Source organism: Falco cherrug, chromosome 16, assembly GCF_023634085.1.
Source record: "Falco cherrug isolate bFalChe1 chromosome 16, bFalChe1.pri, whole genome shotgun sequence".
Lineage (NCBI taxonomy): Eukaryota > Metazoa > Chordata > Aves > Falconiformes > Falconidae > Falco > Falco cherrug.
This window is the reverse complement of record NC_073712.1, coordinates 4,361,373-4,378,703: the sequence shown is the minus strand read 5'-3', so window position 1 is coordinate 4,378,703 and position 17,331 is coordinate 4,361,373. Positions and strand designations below refer to the sequence as shown.

The following is a 17,331-nucleotide window of genomic DNA, read 5'->3' as shown; positions in this document are numbered from 1 at the left end:
TTTGTAAAAAGAACACATCACTCAGCAATGATTCACCTTTTAGATTAAGACAACCAGCTTTACTATCTTTCCTGTAGGCAAGATGCTGAGATTTAAGCCTTTTATAAAAGAATTAACAGTTTCCTGACAAAGACAAGGTTGCAGCTCTTTTAGGGACTGGCAAAGCCGCATCCCACCCCTCAAGCGACTTGGAGATCTGCAGCAGCTCCAGCAGAGACCCAGACCAGCACCCAGCACCCAGATCCAGCCTGGGCAGACCCAAACAGCACCCCAAGGCTGTCGGCCCACGCAGCACCCATTGACACGGAGCTGGCCTTAGAAGAAAAGCTGGTTTAAGGGCATGCCCAGGGGGATTTTGAACCCCAAAAGGCACTTTTGCTCCTGCAGTCTCCGAGCACGCAGCATCCACAGAGACCTCGAGGCGCAGAAGGGATGCCACCATCACTCTGCCATTTGGAAATTGCTTCTTATATGAGAAGAAATTAAAAAAAAAAAATAAATAAATAAATTGCAGGAGGAGAGATGCTCCAGCCCCCAGGCTCGTGCGCCTCTACCTTATCGCAGCACTCGACGGCTTTGGCGTACTCCCGCAGCTTCAGGTAGCACATGGCCAGGTTGAGGAAGGCAGCCAGGAGGAAGGAGTCGGAGGCTTTCGACTCTTTTTCAGACAAGCCATACTCCATCTCCAGCCAGGACACTATCTTCCCATACTGAATCACCGCCTGCAGGTATTTGCCTTCCTGGGATGGAACAAATAAAAGGCTAGAGGGACCCGCGCCGAGAAGGCTCAGCCTGCTCCCGAAACATCCTGCGAACAGGTTCTGAGTTTCCTGTGGTGTGTTAAATAAATCCACGGAGGAAGGAGGATGCTGGATACCTACAACCACACCAGGGCACGGCTGGAGCGGCTGGTGTGCTGCCCCCGGGAAAAGCCACGTCAGAGCAGAGCGGGGCACCAGGATGCCCCAGCCCGGCAAGGGGAACTGCAAAGCCCCTCGGCACTAGTCCTGGCCTGGGAAGAGTCCGACCTGCCATCCTGCTTCCCAAGGCAATGCTGGGGAAGGAGGACATAGCTCAGGGAGCATCAGGGAGTGAGAAGGCGGCAGAGGAAGGGCAGGACCCGCTTTCCCCAGCACTGCTGGGGGAACACACGGCTTCTCTGACATCAACGACTAAGTCACGTATCCAACAGTCACCCCCGGGGTCTTTTCCAGCCCCACCTCCCCCATCCCCCAGTTTACAAACCTTGAAGTACATCGTGCCTTTCTCCTTGACGATGGCGGCCTGCTCCAGCTTCTCTTTGGTGTCCATCTCCCACGACTCCTTGGCCTGCAAAGAAATATTTGGAGCAATCCCAGCGGAGCATGGCAGCCCACCGCAGCCAGCAGGACCACCTGGCTTCCTAGGATTGCTCCTAACAAGCTGGGCTCGTCAGGGAAGTATTACAGAGGGTGAATCCAGCAGCTTTTTTAATTTGAGGGGCTGGGGACGAGGTGGGGGTGCAGACCTGGAGCCCTTTACAATAGAGAAACCCCCTCCAGGTTGAGGACTTCACGCTGAGCCAGGTGGTTCATGCACCACAACCCCACAGAAGGAAAAACCTGACACCAAATAAACCCCCAAAAACAGGGAAGAGGAAGGTGGGGAGAGACATCCCCCAGCAGAGAGGGGATGTGACAGGTCTCGCTCCCACTCTGGCCAGGGTGATGGGGTGGGGAGGGGACCCAGACAGGGATGCAGCACCTGCCCCACCCCATGGCCACCTCCTGCATCCTGTCCCCCATCCCATGGGCATCTCCTGCATCCCGTCCCCCATCCCATGGCCACCTCCTGCATCCCAGCCCCCATCCCATGGCCACCTCCTGCATCCCAGCCCCCATCCCATGGCCACCTCCTGCATCCTGTCCCCCATCCCATGGCCACCTCCTGCATCCCGTCCCCCATCCCATGGCCACCTCCTGCATCCCGTCCCCCATCCCATGGCCACCTCCTGCATCCCGTCCCCCATCCCATGGCCACCTCCTGCATCCCGTCCCCCATCCCATGGCCACCTCCTGCATCCCGTCCCCCATCCCATGGCCACCTCCTGCATCCCGTCCCCCATCCCATGGCCACCTCCTGCATCCCGTCCCCCATCCCATGGCCACCTCCTGCATCCCGTCCCCCATCCCATGGCCACCTCCTGCATCCCGTCCCCCATCCCATGGCCACCTCCTGCATCCCGTCCCCCATCCCATTGGCCACCTCCTGCATCCCGTCCCCCATCCCATGGCCACCTCCTGCATCCCAGCCCCCATCCCATGGCCACCTCCTGCATCCCAGCCCCAGCCTCCCCATGGGCACAGGCAGCTCAGTGTGCCAGCCGAGCTCCTCAGGGCCAGCTGGCTAGACACACCAACTTTTACCCATGCAGCCCAAGGGAAAAAAAAAAAACAACCAAACAGGGGGGGAGGGGGAGAGAATAAAAGGACAAAAAATAAATAAAAGGACAAAAAATAAATAAAAGAGAGAAAAAAAAGTGGGGGGGGAAAGAAAGGACAAAAGGAACAAGGCTAGGAACACGTAAGAGAACCAGCCTTGGACCCCAGCCAGAAAAATAAAACAAACCAACAGAGAAGAACAAATTAAGAACACAGAGATCCTTGGTGACGTATCCACTTCAGCAGGGGCTGGGCTGCAGCCACGCCAGGGACAAAGGGTGGACGCTGCACAGGGACCAGCGTTCCCGGAACCTGGGGAGGGACCAGCACCCTCACCTTTTCAAAGCTTTTCAGTGTGACCTCGTACACCAGCTCTGCATTCGCCTGGATGCCGTATTTCGGCTTCCCTGCCTCGCCAAAGCCGTACCTGGAAGGGCAGAAGAGGTGTCAGAGCAGGGCAAAAAATCTTCATTTCAGCAGCGTTGGGCCACAAACACAGACCCAGGTTGCTAATTCTGATTTCACACCCAGCTCCATGCCCACAGCTTTCTAACATTTTGGGGCCAGGGTGATATTATTCTCCAGAAGCAGAGCTATCTGACAATATACAATGCGTTATATCTTGGGAATCATCCTTTCTGGCTGCATTAAATCCATTTTTTTCTACGGGTTTCTCTCCAGTGGAAGGAGCCAGCCCCAGCGATTTCCATGGAGATGTTTTCCTTTCAGCCACAGGACTTGGGTAAACCCCTTTTACCTGATTTTTTTAAAGCATCTTGAGATTCCTGCCTACACGCCACCGGTCACCCTTGCCACCCTGCTGGCACTGCTAACCCGAGGCTCCCCTGGAGAGTCTGACTTTCAGGATCGCTGTCTTCCAGGAGTGCCGAAACAACCTCGGCTGTCAGAAGCATAAACCAGACAGCATCCTTGCAGGGATGATCCTCACCGTGGCCCAAGGTAGAGGATGCAGTGCTCTCCCCTCTGCATCTTCTCCAGGGCTTTGTCGATGCCGATGGGGATGTCGTGGTCCTCCCCTTCGCCCACGATGAACTTCACATCTTTACAATCAAACCTGGTGCCGCCGCAGAATCCCTCCAGGTGAACTGCAGAGAGGTGAGAGGGCAGGATCGCACCCGGAGCCCCCCAAACCAAGGCAAGGTGGGCTCCAAAGAAAGCATCTTATAAAGTGTTATCTCCCCAACTCCAGCAAAGCTCCAGCCCTGGAAGGGGGCTGGGGCAGCCAAGGAGCCCTTGGTGAGCGCACAGGGATGGGGAGGGCTCGGGAGCATTGCTGAAAAGCAAGGCAGGCATATCTCATCTAACCAAGGACGAGACAACAGATAAACATCATGACTAATATGTTCCCCTCGTACTCAACTGCACGAGTCAAGTCTTACTGGAACTGGGTATTGCTCCTGGCACGCTGCCATGCAGAGTTTATCACGGCGATTACAAATCTTCCATACGGCGCTATACAGCTTTGCCTTCTACCTCGAAAACAAGGCTATGTTCTCCCTCTAAGAACTCAAAGTACAAGATAAAACTTTTTGGTTTTCCCTTTTTTTTTTTTTTTTTTTTAATCTTCAACCACTAACCATGCTGTTCCAGCCCCAGACATTGGCAGAAGTGCAGACGGAGCGGACACCGGGTACCTGGCACATTCGCCACCTGGTATTCCTGGCTGCGTTTCCACAGCAAGATGATTCTTTATTTATTCAATCCTGAAGACGTTCCAGGCTTTGGGGACAGTTTTAGTTCTTTGCACTCTGCTTGCAGGGTACACAAGGCATATGCATGCGGGCAGGTAAAAATAAAAGGAATTTCCTAAGGAATTCCTACGTACCATTAAAAAAAAAAAGTCAGAAACAAATGAAAAAAAGCTTTTTAAGAGGAAAAATTCACAGTGCGCATTAATGTTGTCACAACTGTGCTTAAAGGTTTTGCAGCCTGGAAGGATGTGAGCTTCACCTTTGCTCGCTGCAGAGCGGAGAGAGCAGGATGTGACCCGAGGTACTGGGGGCCCCCAACACCTCACCCCGGTGGCAGGGGTGGCAGGAGGCGAGCGCAAGGATGAGCCAAAGCAGACACAGTGCCAGATGTAGCCAAGGGTCTGGGCTCCGTACGGGTGAGCTGCAGCCCAGGCTGAAGGAAGGGTGCCTGTCCCTGCCCCACGGACACGTCCCTGCCCCGGGATGTCCGGGATGTCCCTGGGATGAGGTGCACGGGCGCAGCAGGCAGAGCCCCTTCCCGAGGGCAGGTCCAGCCCTGGGGTGTTACCCCAGGATGCTCTCCCCACCGCGGGGACAGGACACCAAGCTCCGCCTCGTCACCCCCCTCCTGCCACCAAAGCCATGATGGGACTCAAATGCGGTGGAGCAGAGGATGCCGATACGCTTGCCGGCATCCTGGGATGCATCCTGCATCCCTCGCGGGTGCACAGTGACCATGGGGCTCAGCACCCGGCTTGGGACGAGCACGAAAAGCACATCCAGCTCCTCCGGGGCTGACTCTGCTTTTGCTTTACCCATAACCAAGCCGGCTATATTCTTAGGCATAGGAAAAGTGGAAAATTCAACCTAAAATAGAGGTAACCCAGCAACCCCACAGCACTGTGCCATCTCCCTGCCTGTTCCCAGCAAGCACAGATCCCCCGAACCCCAAAAGCAGCACTACAGCCCTCCCAGGTCCCTTGTCCCCAGCAGGATGCGGCAGTGACGGGATGATCACGCTTTAAAACAGGATGCAGAGGAGGATGCTGCGATCCTTCCCTGCAAGGAGAGTTTCACTCTATTTTAATTGCAAGTAAAATACACTGGGCAAAGGGGGGGAAATCTCCGCTCAAGTTTCCAGGAGCGGGTCAGCTAGCTGCAGTTGCTCTTGGATTACAGGGGGAAAAAAAAGCTGCCGAAGGAACATCACTCTGGTTGCAGCTCTGACTTATTGTTCTCTCGGTGCCTGCAGCGATTTTGTTTTTGAAGAGCTGAGAACAGAGTGTACCGAGTGCGGCTGGCACACGAACTTGATGTGCTGACAGCAATTTGTACTCAGATTAAAAACGGAGAAGGAGGAGGGGTGGGGGGGAAAGGTTGTAACAAAAACTGGAATGCCAGATTTCAACTGCAACCCAGGTTTTAGGGACCGGAACTGCAAATTAGGGTCTGCAAAACTTCAAACCTACAAAAACACTTTCAAAACTCCAGCCTGGAGATGCCTGCTCCTGGAAGCGTGGTTTCTTCCAGCCGAATTCAGCAGCGATGAACGTTATACATGGCTGAGATAAACCATCACTGCTCCCCTGGGTCACAGCCCAGGGTGGGCTGCTGTGCCGTCCCCACGCTGCGTCCCCACAGCTGCCGTGCCGTCCCCGGCAGAGTGCCCACCATAAAAAGCACTGCACTTATTTTAAAAGGGAAAAAAAAAAAAAAAAAAAAAAAAAAAAGTCGTTTGCACCCAACCGCTCACTCCAAGGCTGCCTGCTGCTGCTTCTCCTCGTCCTCTCTCACGGGGATGTATTTAAGGGTCTCTGGCCCCTGGATGTATAGGGATGTATAGGGATGTATAGGTCCAAATGAATTACGGGCCACATGAGCTGCAAGTGGAGCGGCACGGCACGGCAGGCCGTCCTGCGGAGCATCCATCTCCAGGATTCTGACCACGCGCGTGCTCCAGCTCACAGCGTTTGCTCCGATGGACGCATTCATTTGAAATAGGTAAAGCAGGGATAATAGGCAGTGGGGCATCAGGCGTATGAAAAGCCTCGTTATTTGGCTTCTTAGGTCCTTTCAGAGAGATGATTTCTGCCTGCTGCTCCCCCTTCCCTGCCTCAGTCCCCTCCTGAGCCATTAAAGCATCGTCACGTTCCAGAAAACCTCACGCTGCAAAGGGAACAAGCAGAGAGGGACCAGGGCTCTCCCCATCCTCTGCACTGGGCACGGCGCTGCCTGTAGAGCACTCAGACCTAATCAAACTAGAGAGGAACGCTGGATCTGTGATGATTTTGATTATATTTAGTCTTTTAGTTTAATCTTTGGGGTAGTGGAGCCAGCTTGAAGCTCAGCTCGCAGCTGGTCCCCAGCTAGGATGCTCACCGCAGGAGAGGCAGACAGTCAAATCTTAGTCAAAAACTCATTTTTGCTTAGAAGAGAGCCTCGTTAGAAGAGCCAGCCATTTAACGCAGCCAGCATTATGAGCTGTCACAGCTCAGATCCAATTTCTCCTTTGCTAAAGAGAGTTAATCTTTGTGTACGGGAGCTCTGAAAGAGAGAAGAGAGTAAATGTCGCCCGTATGGAGCGAGCTCGGTGGCTGTGGCGGAGTGGTTCTTGGAAAGGGGGAAAAAAACCACCAGAAAAATAAAGCCTGGCTTCCCCTGTCCAGCCCTGCAAAATTCCTGCTCCAGAAACGGGATCAGAACAGGGAAAGCCCGATGGGACCCGAGCTCCTCATCCTCCCACGTCAGCTGAGACCACCCCAGCCTCAGCAAACCCCCTGTATTTGTTTCCTTCCTGCCTCAAGCAGCAGCAGCTCTCTGGCAACAGGGGAAGGGAAAGAAAAGGCTCCGTTCTGCAAGAGATGCGATAAAACCCACCAGAACTACAATCAGCGTTGGAACAAGGAGATCAAAGAAGCCACTGAGCACTGGCGGCGGTGCCCAAAACACTTAGCAAAGGATGCCATCGAGGGAGGACGTCCCAGCTACTGATGCTTTCGAGGCAAAGCCGGGGCTTTTGGCAGCCAGCGCATCCCGGGGCGGCTTGGACACTGCAACGGATGCAAAAGGGTTGGGGGAGATGGCAGAGCCCCAAAACCCCCTGGGGGTTTGCTTCTTCCACCCTCCCCGCAGCCGCCAGCTGAGCAGCGCTGGGGCTCGCAGGGATGTTTGTCAACGCGACTGAGAAACTGGAGCGCAGGTTTACATTCGAGCGGTCACTCCATCGCCGGCCGGCTGCTCCCGCGCCTTGAGGTTTTCCAATCAACCTCCCGGCCAGCGGCTCTGGCAGAAGCCACCGCTGGGGCTGCGCCAGGGAGAGCTCGGAGGAGCATCCCCGGGTGGACACTGACCCGCTGCTCTCCCAGCCCCTCTCCATCCCATCCGGCCTCCGGAAGGATGTAACTGCATCCCACCACGATGCACAGCCACCTACGTTCTGTACAGCGCCAGCAGCTCCTTAGCAGGGAGAAGAAAGCGGGGTGCTCTGGGGCAGCATACCCCCCCAGCCCCCTTGCCCCGGAGGGACCAGCACTCACTTTCCACTGTAGCACCTTCATTAGGGTTGGAGTAACCTTCTCCCTTCCTCTTGATCCTCCGGATTATTCCTCCATCCTCAAACAAGTCCTCGCCTTTAAAGTCAAGCAGCTCGACCTAAAAAAATAAAATAATAAAGGTGGGCAGAGCTCGGGAAGGGGGGGAAGGAGAAGAGAAAAACAACGGAAAAGTCACAAAGCAGCAGTTGATCGTCTGGCTGGAAAGCCAAGCCAGCTAATTCTCCGTTCAGCCGATGAGAAGTCGCCCATAAAAGCCAGCTCCAAGCCACAGCATAATACACCCGATTTATTAGAAATTGGGACACATCCAGTACCTGAAGTGTAGCACAAAGTAACAGTAAAAATAAGTTTATTAAGCTTGTAAGGGTACAACACGGCCGGTGCTGGAAGATGCCGTGAAAGCTGCCCGGGAGCAGCGTGGGCAGGAGTTTCCCCTTTGTTCCAGCTCCGACCCACGGCTCAGTCCCCGCTCGATTTGGAAGGACTAAGCCTTAATTTAGGGCAGACCCATTCCTCCCGCCCCACTGCCTTGTCCTGACGAGCCCTGCCCAGCGAGCACACCATGCCAAAACCTTGGCTTTCCCACCGCCCCACAGCACTGACCGGTTTGTAGCACCTGGAGGCATCTCCCAGTTGCTTCCCCCTTCCCATCTACATGTTTAAACCAGGAATCTGCCCGCTCCCCACCCGGCACTGGGGCTCTCCCCAGTCAGCATTTCAGTCCCAGCCTCCCAGCTCAGACACACATTTCTGAGAAAACCCTGGCAGCGGTTCCTGGAGCAGAGGGACACATTTCAGGAATCCAAGCTGGGGTTTTTTTGTTGGGTTGTTTTTTGGGTGGTGTGGCGTTTTTTGTTTTTTGGTTTTTTTATTTATTTCTGAGCTGGCTGGCAAGGCAGAAAGGGAGCAGACGAGCTCATCCACGCGCTGGCTTCACCAGCACTACTTGCCTCGAAAAAGAGGGTGGCGTTGGAGGGGATTTTGGGGGCGCTGCCAGCAGAGCCGTACGCGTACTCGGGTTTGCAGAGCAAGTAGCAGATCTCTCCCTTCTTCATGGTAGCCACCCCGATGTCCCACGCCTTGATTACCTGACCTAGGAGACAGGCAGATGTCAGGAACGAGGGAGCAACCAGCAGCCCAGCAAAAAAAGCAACAAAACATCAGCCTGGGTGCTGCAAGGATGGAGCAACCAGCAGCCCAGCAAAAAAAGCAACAAAACATCAGCCTGGGTGCTGCAAGGATGGAGCAACCAGCAGCCCAGCAAAAAAAGCAACAAAACATCAGCCTGGGTGCTGCAAGGATGGAGCAACCAGCAGCCCAGCAAAAAAAGCAACAAAACATCAGCCTGGGTGCTGCAAGGATGGAGCAACCAGCAGCCCAGCAAAAAAAGCAACAAAACATCAGCCTGGGTGCTGCAAGGATGGCACCCAAAAAAAATCCCCCCCCCTCACAAGTCACTTACAGCAGGGCTGACACTGTCCATCTGCCCTGCAGCAGGGTCCCACCCCACCAGAACCATCCCACCCCCTCCTGGGATCATCCCACCCCCAAGCATCCCCCGGACAGCCCCCCCTGCCCCCAGCCCAGCTCACCCTTGCCCAGGCTGAAGACGAAGGGCTCGTTCCGATCGCGGCTGGAGTCGAATTTTTTACCATTGGCCAGTTTGCCTTTGTAGTGGACATAAACCTTGTCCCCGATCATGGGGGACTCATCTTCGCTCCCGGGTCGTTTAATGATCTGAGAGAGAGAGAAACCACCCGTGAGAAGGGACACCATGGGACAGCTAAGGGTGCGTATGGAGAGAGAGTGACAGAGAGAGAGAAATGTGCAGACAAATACACACGCGCGCATGCATTTTTATATATATACACACGCGCGCATGCATTTTTATATATATACACACGCGCGCATGCATTTTTATATATATACACACGCGCGCATGCATTTTTATATATATACACACGCGCGCATGCATTTTTATATATATACACACGCGCGCATGCATTTTTATATATATACACACGCGCGCATGCATTTTTATATATATACACACGCGCGCATGCATTTTTATATATATACACACGCGCGCATGCATTTTTATATATATACACACCCGCATATGCATTTATATATATATACACACCCGCATATGCATTTATATATATATACACACACATATGCATTTTTATACAAACACATGCATGAATATATATAAAAATACACACACGCACGCATGCATATATATAAAAATACATATACACACATACATATACACCCCAGCGCTGCTCTAAACCGAACGAAGGCTCGAGGGGGAGCGGTTCGATTTGTCTTTCCCTCAGCCCCTAAAATTATCCCCCGCCCCAGAGCCACGGGGACGAGTGGGACAGGGCTGGGAGCAGAGACCTGCCTGGGCTTTGTGGAGGTGTCTGGATAAACACTGCGGTTCGAAACCTGAAGCGAATGCAATTACACTCGCTTTCTGTCCGTCCGCGTTTTACTCGCAGGGGTGTGTCATTTCACTACTCGCTTCTTGTCAACACTTTTTTTTTTTTTTTTTTTTTTTTTTTTTTTTTTGAATGCTACAGCCTGGAACAAGCAGTTCTCGAGCTGAGGATGGAGCAGGGGAGGATGCTATTCTTAGAGGAAAGGTCCTATTCAACTGGAGAAGAGCAAGCGCTGGGGAGCAGAACTATCCAGAAAGGGCCCTGAAATATGAAAAGGGGGTTGTGGAGCAGACTGGATGACCTCAGTAATGTGCTCTTTCTAACGTCTGTGAGTCACACACAAAAATGCTTTGTAGATTTACAGTTAATAATCTGATTAGGAACACAATAGCTGTGAAACTCATTGAGTAGCCTGAACCGGTCCACCTCAAACACCACTCTATCCTTCTTTATTCCAAGCGATGCTCATCTCCTTTGCCTTTCGAATACATCAGTCCTACAGCCCTGGAAGTACTCCATGACCTCAAGAGCTGGGGATGCAGCCCACCAACATGACTGTGCACCCCACAACGCTGAAAGGAAGGCAGGACCCTCCCAGCAGCACCCCTCACCTTCAGGACCCCTCGGTCTCGAGCTGGTGTGATGTCCTCCCCACGCTCAGCGAGAGCCGCCGCCTGCACCTCCCCTTCGCTCTTGGTGGCCTCATCAGTGGTCATTGTCTCCTTGCATAAGCCCCGGACCTGGAGAGACACGGCATGCACTCCATCAGCCCAGCGGGGCCACAGGAGGTGGTAGAAGAGGAAAGGGTTAAAGAAAATAAGCAGCTTGCTCTGCTTCGGGGCTGGGGCAGGAAGCTTCAAGCACATCTCAAGTGTGCAGAGCGGAAAATCCCTTCCCAGGGGCTCCACCAACCCACAGGGCGCAGGAAACCCCAAAGTGTGACGCCAGCCATCCTCGCTGCTTGGGGACACGGGACAGCCCCACAGCTTCATCTGGCCGCTGCGGCAGGGACGCTGGCGGAGGTCCCCAGGCTTCATCTTCAGCCTCCCTAGGTCAACACCGCACTCCTGGCACCACCCGAGCAGGCTCCCCCAGCAAGAGTTTTACCCCCAAAAGCACCAGCAGGTAACACACGGAGCAGCCCACTGACTCCTGCGAGCAGACAAAAGGTGGGAACTCATCCCAGGGGGCTGCACCCCGACCACGGGGACCTTCCATGGTGATGCTCTACCGAGCCCCCACTCGGAGCAGGACGGGCACTGAAGCACCTACGTTGCAGACACCGAGGGCAGTGGCAGAGTCAGGAGAGACCAAAGCGCTCACGGGCAAGGAGCAAAGGGCTGGTGGCCACCAGGCTTCACCCATCCATCCCTTCTGGCTCATGTAGAGGTGGGCACCCCTTGGGTACAAGTGCTAGAAATAGGTGCACCAGGCTAGCACTTGCCTTTTGAGTTATTTTATACAGGTCAAGGTTATTTTCCACAAGGAATTACCTATTTCTCAGAGCCTCTGCTCATCAGACAGCAGCATCTCTACCCCAGGCAAACCTCGCTTCGTCTTGCCCACCAAGAACAGCCCAAAAAGAGGGCTGGCTCCAAGCCTTGGGCAAGCAAAGCGTAGAGAGACCTGAAGGCACAGCAAGGATCTTCTCCAAAACCTAAAGCAAAGCCTCCACCAAAAGAATCCCAAGTATTTGGGTGGACGAAGAGAAAATTCACAGCAAGACTCTGAAGAACTTGGGGGGGTTGGGGCAAGCTGCTGGAGCCCCGTGCTCCCAATGTCACCACGCGAGCAGCCGAGGTGCCAGAAAAGCCACGTTTTTCATCCAAGGCAGACTTTTTCCCAGTAGTGCCTAGTGAAAAGAGAATTGCCTACAGTTTAAAAAACATATTTCCTGATGATTTCCTTCAGACTGTAAGGCTATTTTGGTAGCCACACTGCTGTGCGACACGTAATCAAGGAAACATGTGACGGAGAATTAGAAAGCGATGGGTTTTTTAAGACATAAACCAGATCTATTAAAGTCCTAATTGCGACATTTTCCCACAGTCTTTGGTGTGGAAGCTGATGTTAACCAGCAGGAGAAATCATTCATTCGGGGGATTCAAAAAGAGCAAAGAAAGGATGTTTTCAGCTCCGAGGGCAGATAAGTCGTGCTGCAAGAAGAATTGTGCTCCTCGCACCCGGGTGGAAAGGGAAGAGCTGGAGCCCGGCCCCCCCCCCGACACAGGAAGCCACCGAGACACAAAGAGCCCTGCAATGGAAGAAGCAAATAGAAAAATAAGAGAACTACTTGCTGCAATACTCAATTACCACAGTCTTTGGGGTAGTATTTAATGAGATTTTGCATCTGCTCCCTTTCCCCCTGCCCTGCTAAGGTTTCAGATGGGAACACCTACAAAAGCACTAAAAAAGCAACTTTGGTGGTGGTGAGACTCGTCATCTCATGGGTATTTATACGTTGGAAAACATGCCATCGATTGGCTACTTTGGAAGAAATTTTTTATGATGAGGGTGGCGAAACAGTGGAGCAGGTTGCCCAGAGGTGGTAGATGCCCCATCCCTGCCACCATCCGAGGTCAGGCTGGATGGGGCTCTGAGCATCCTGATCCAGTGGAAGATGTCCCTGCCCGTGGTGGGGGGTTGGATGAGCTGGACTAGACCTTTAAAGGTCCCTTCCAACCCAAACTATTCCACGAATCAGGCACCAAGACGGCCTCCAAGCCACCATGGTCCACACTGCCTTGCCACCACTGCGGTCATCCTCTTGGAGGCGAGTGAGGAGGTGGCAATGCCCATCACGGTACGGACACGCCACTGGCACTGGCTCAGGGCTTCCCCGCACAGATGCTGCGCAGCACCGGGGACACAGCATCCACAACCCATTAATTAAGGAGCAGGAGGAGCCCAAAAAGGGGAGCAGCTTGTAAAAGAAGTGCCACATCCCATGGCAGAACCTCCACAAGGTCCACCAAGCAGGCACCGCTGGGATGCAGGAGACGGCTGGGGAGGTGCTGGCTCCCGGCTCGCTGGTTGCTAAATCCCACTAAGAGACATCTAAAAATACATCATACGCATCCTTCTCATTATTTTTCTACGTAAGCAATTAGTGGAGTCATCCAGGGAAGCTGGCCAAGGCGAGCGGGAGGGGACACGCTCTGCGTCAGAAGCAGTGGGAGGGATGGAGCCCACAAGACCAGCTATTAAGATGTGGTCCATGTTATGAAAGAGCTCCAGACTTCTCCGTCCAGCGAAAACGGCTCCAACTAGGTTAGAGAAAAGGCTGAGCGGCTCTTGCTTACCTCCGGTCTGGAGCGACAGAAGGAGGCTGGCTGGGGTCCAAAATCCCAATTAATTTGAAACAAACGGTGGTAGGGAAAACAAAAATATCTGCATCTCCCCAAGGTTTCAAGACCAGGGAGCCAGGACCCGTCGCTGAGAGGTGTCAGAGCCTGAATCTTCCCGTTGTGGGACCACGTGTGCTCTGGATACGGGGAGGGGATGGATTAATTAATTACCCTGTGCAAAAGCCTCGGGGTGTTCCTGACACCCCAAGCCAATCCCACTCTCCTGCTGCTGTTACCCACAAGCGTTGTTAAGTCTGCGAACAAAGCCAGGCTAAAGCACCCTCCCTGCCCTGAACACCCGTGCTGCCTCCTTTCCCTGGGATGGGAGGAGGAGAGAGGGTGGGGAAGGGTTAAACACCCCCCCCCCCCTTCAGTCTGGGGGTCCTTCTTCTCCAAGAGGTGCAGCAATTGAGAAATGCGTAAGGGCACTGATGAAAGGCCACCAAGAAGGAAGGGATTTCCATGCACAGAGAACAAAAGTGATGGGAAGGTGAAGACAGAAATCCCGAGCACGCCCCAGGAAAGGGGCATGTGGGTGACGGGGGCAGTTTTGCACACCTTGGGGCAGTTTTGCACAGCTCAATTCTCCCCATTCTGAAGCAAAGTCCCTTGCAGGAGCCTGTAAACCCCACAAAATGCCCCTGCTTGAGCTCCGAGCCCAATGCTGGGGTATGGTCTGTCCCTCCAGGCACCATCCAGGTGCTCGTGGCTGGGCACAAACGCAGCCATAGGGACCCAGAGCCCCCAACTCCAGCCCCCCAGGCTGTGTGGAAGGGCAAAGTTGTTCCTCATCGCTAGAGGAAGGGCTTTGGGGTTTGCACTGGTTTGCTTTTGTTCAGTCTCTGCTCTACCAGTCGATCTGAAAATCCAGCATAGCTGTTTAATCTGTAATTTAAGAGCTATACTAAAACAAACTTTAAAATGCAGAGGTTTCGACACCTGGACGCAAGCTTTCCTTCAAGTGCAGTTATCCCAGCGTTAATTAGTATGAAATACATTAAAGAGCCTCTGGCTGAGCAAACAAGGAGGCTCACAAGCTCAGGAGACTCCCACACATGCACGAGGCGTGTTCCCCTCGGACCAGCACACGCCGACCCACGGCGCCGGCACACGCCTGCCCTCAGCCCCGCTAAATGAATATAATAAATGCCTTGAATTGCTCGAAAGCAACAACGGCTGCATCCCTCCCGCTTGCAAACCTCGCCGTTTCCCCAAACGCCATCCTGAGCAGTCGCAAATCCTGCACACCAGCACGAGCAGTTGCAATATTCTTCCCTCCCCCAGGATGGGAGAGCGGCATCACTGCAACTGATGCTCACGAGCAAACGACGCCCCTGTGCAATTAAGCCACGATGGATGCCCACGAGCAATTAAGCGGCAATCAATCCCCAAGAGCAATTAAGCTGCCTGCAACAGGTATAGGCTGCCCAGGGAGAGCACCCTCCTGCGTGCCCCAATACAGCCGGGCAGTGCTGCGGCTCCATCCCTGATTTTAGCACTCCCGTATGATCAGTCATCAATTCAGTTGCTGCCTCGGAAAAATAGATCCTGCGCTTTTTTTTTTTTTTTTTTTTTCTTTTAAAAGCAGGGTGCTTGTCAAACGATGAAAACACTGCTCCAGGAGGACGCACGCCACCGCCAGCGGCACACGCTGTGCAGAAATCCACGCCACAAACCCAAGCCATTTCTTTTTGCAATTCCCTCCTGGTGCAGGTGTTGCTATCTTCCAGCCCAGAAAAATGCAAGAGAATTCCAAGCAGAGTAGGGGATGCAGAACAGGTATCCCACAGGCTCCCATCCCAAGCCACGTTTCCTAGAAATCGGCATACTGGGAATGTGCCAGCTCCAAATGGAAACTTCATGTCGCAGATCCCTCCCGGAGGCTCGCGGGAGGGGAAAGGGAGTGGGGAGAGAGAAAGGCTGGGGGGGGGCTTCGAGGGGTCTCACCTTGCCACCGTGCAATCAGTGGAGAAGGTCTGAAGGGCCGGGGGGGGAGATGCCCAGTGGGGATTTCACACAAATACCTGGTAAGAGAAGGGCAGGGCGGAAATTAAAAATAAAATAATAAAATTTTTAAATTAAAACCCGCCTTGTTCTAGAGCAGGATTTAGAGAACAAGGGAGGACTGGGAGAGCGGTTTGAAGGTGCAGATGATGCTCCACCACGGTCAGAAAGGAGCGATGAGACCAGGGGCAAAGCCACCCAGGGCAGCTCGTCCGCTCCCGGCAGCCACAGGGCGATGCTTCGACGTGTCTCCATAAAAAACCGTTCAGCATCTTATTGCCAGCGTGAAAAAATGGAGGGGGGGGAAGAAAGTAAAACGGGGGGGGGGGGGGAGGGGGAGAAAGCAAAACGGGGGGGGGGGGGGGGGGGGGGAGAAAGCAAAACGGGGGGGGAAAAGGGGAAAAAAGCAAAACGGGGGGGGGAAAAGGGGAAAAAAAGCAAAACGGGGGGGGAAAAGGGGAAAAAAGCGAAAGGGGGGGAAAAAGGGGAAAAAAGCAGAAAGGGGGGGAAAAAGGGGAAAAAAGCAGAAAGGGGGGGGAAAAAGGGGAAAAAAGCAAAACGGGGGGGGAAAAGGGGAAAAAAGCAAAACGGGGGGGAAAAAGGGGAAAAAAGCGAAAGGGGGGAAAAAGGGGAAAAAAGCGAAAGGGGAAAAGGGAAAAAGCGAAAGGGGGGAAAAAGGGGAAAAAAGCGAAAGGGGGGGAAAAAGGGGAAAGAAGCGAAAGGGGGGGAAAAAGGGGAAAGAAGCGAAAGGGGGGGAAAAGGGGAAAGAAGCGAAAGGGGGGGAAAAAGGGGAAAGAAGCGAAAGGGGGGGAGAAAAGGGGAAAGAAGCGAAAGGGGGGGAAAAAGGGGAAAGAAGCGAAAGGGGGGGAAAAAGGGGAAAGAAGCGAAAAGGGGGGGAAAAAAGGGGAAAGAAGCGAAAGGGGGGGAAAAAGGGGAAAGAAGCGAAAGGGGGGGAAAAAAGGGGAAAGAAGCGAAAGGGGGGGAAAAAGGGGAAAGAAGCGAAAGGGGGGGAAAAAGGGGAAAGAAGCGAAAGGGGGGAAAAAGGGGAAAGAAGCGAAAGGGGGGGAAAAAGGGGAAAGAAGCGAAAGGGGGGAAAAAGGGGAAAAAAGCGAAAGGGGGGGAAAAAGGGGAAAAAAGCGAAAGGGGGGGAAAAAGGGGAAAAAAGCGAAAGGGGGGAAAAAGGGGAAAAAGCGAAAGGGGGGGAAAAAGGGGAAAAAAGCGAAAGGGGGGAGAAAAAGGGGAAAAAAGCGAAAGGGGGGGAAAAAGGGGAAAAAAGCGAAAGGGGGGGAAAAAGGGGAAAAAAGCGAAAGGGGGGGAAAAAGGGGAAAAAAGCGAAAGGGGGGGAAAAAGGGGAAAAAAGCGAAAGGGGGGGAAAAAGGGGAAAAAAGCGAAAGGGGGGGAAAAAGGGGAAAAAAGCGAAAGGGGGGGAAAAAGGGGAAAAAAGCGAAAGGGGGGGAAAAAGGGGAAAAAAGCGAAAGGGGGGGAAAAAGGGGAAAAAAGCGAAAGGGGGGGAAAAAGGGGAAAAAAGCGAAAGGGGGGGAAAAAGGGGAAAAAAGCGAAAGGGGGGAGGGGAAAAAGGGGGAAAAAAGCGAAAGGGGGGGAAAGAAAGGGGAAGAAAAGCGAAAGGGGGGGAAAAAGGGGGAAAAAAGCGAAAGGGGGGGGAAAAAGGGGGAAAAAGCGAAAGGGGGGGAAAAGGGGGAAAAAAGCGAAAGGGGGGGAAAAGGGGGAAAAAAGCGAAAGGGGGGGAAAAGGGGGAAAAAAGCGAAAGGGGGGGAAAAGGGGGAAAAAAGCGAGAAGGGGGGGGAAAAAGGGGGAAAAAAGCGAAAGGGGGGGGAAAAGGGGGAAAAAAG

The 17,331-nt window shown here is 53.5% G+C and overlaps 1 protein-coding gene across 4 annotated transcripts in view; it reads right to left on the bottom strand.

The window, feature by feature from the left end:
* Positions 1-17,331, bottom strand: part of FKBP5 (FKBP prolyl isomerase 5) — a 28,753-nt gene that overhangs the window by 2,217 nt on the left and 9,205 nt on the right. For 2 of the 4 annotated variants that reach the window (XM_055728097.1, XM_055728095.1), the window contains exons 2-10: positions 15,425-15,501; positions 10,742-10,870; positions 9,279-9,423; positions 8,637-8,779; positions 7,669-7,783; positions 3,370-3,526; positions 2,757-2,847; positions 1,246-1,329; positions 555-740 (exon numbers count right to left, since the gene is read on the bottom strand). In XM_055728097.1, coding sequence (XP_055584072.1) covers positions 555-740; positions 1,246-1,329; positions 2,757-2,847; positions 3,370-3,526; positions 7,669-7,783; positions 8,637-8,779; positions 9,279-9,423; positions 10,742-10,846 — 1,026 coding nt within the window. In that variant the 5' untranslated portion in view covers positions 10,847-10,870; positions 15,425-15,501. The remainder of the gene's footprint in view (positions 1-554; positions 741-1,245; positions 1,330-2,756; positions 2,848-3,369; positions 3,527-7,668; positions 7,784-8,636; positions 8,780-9,278; positions 9,424-10,741; positions 10,871-15,424; positions 15,502-17,331) is intronic. The other 2 variants (XM_055728096.1, XM_055728098.1) reach the window with 1 other exon arrangement.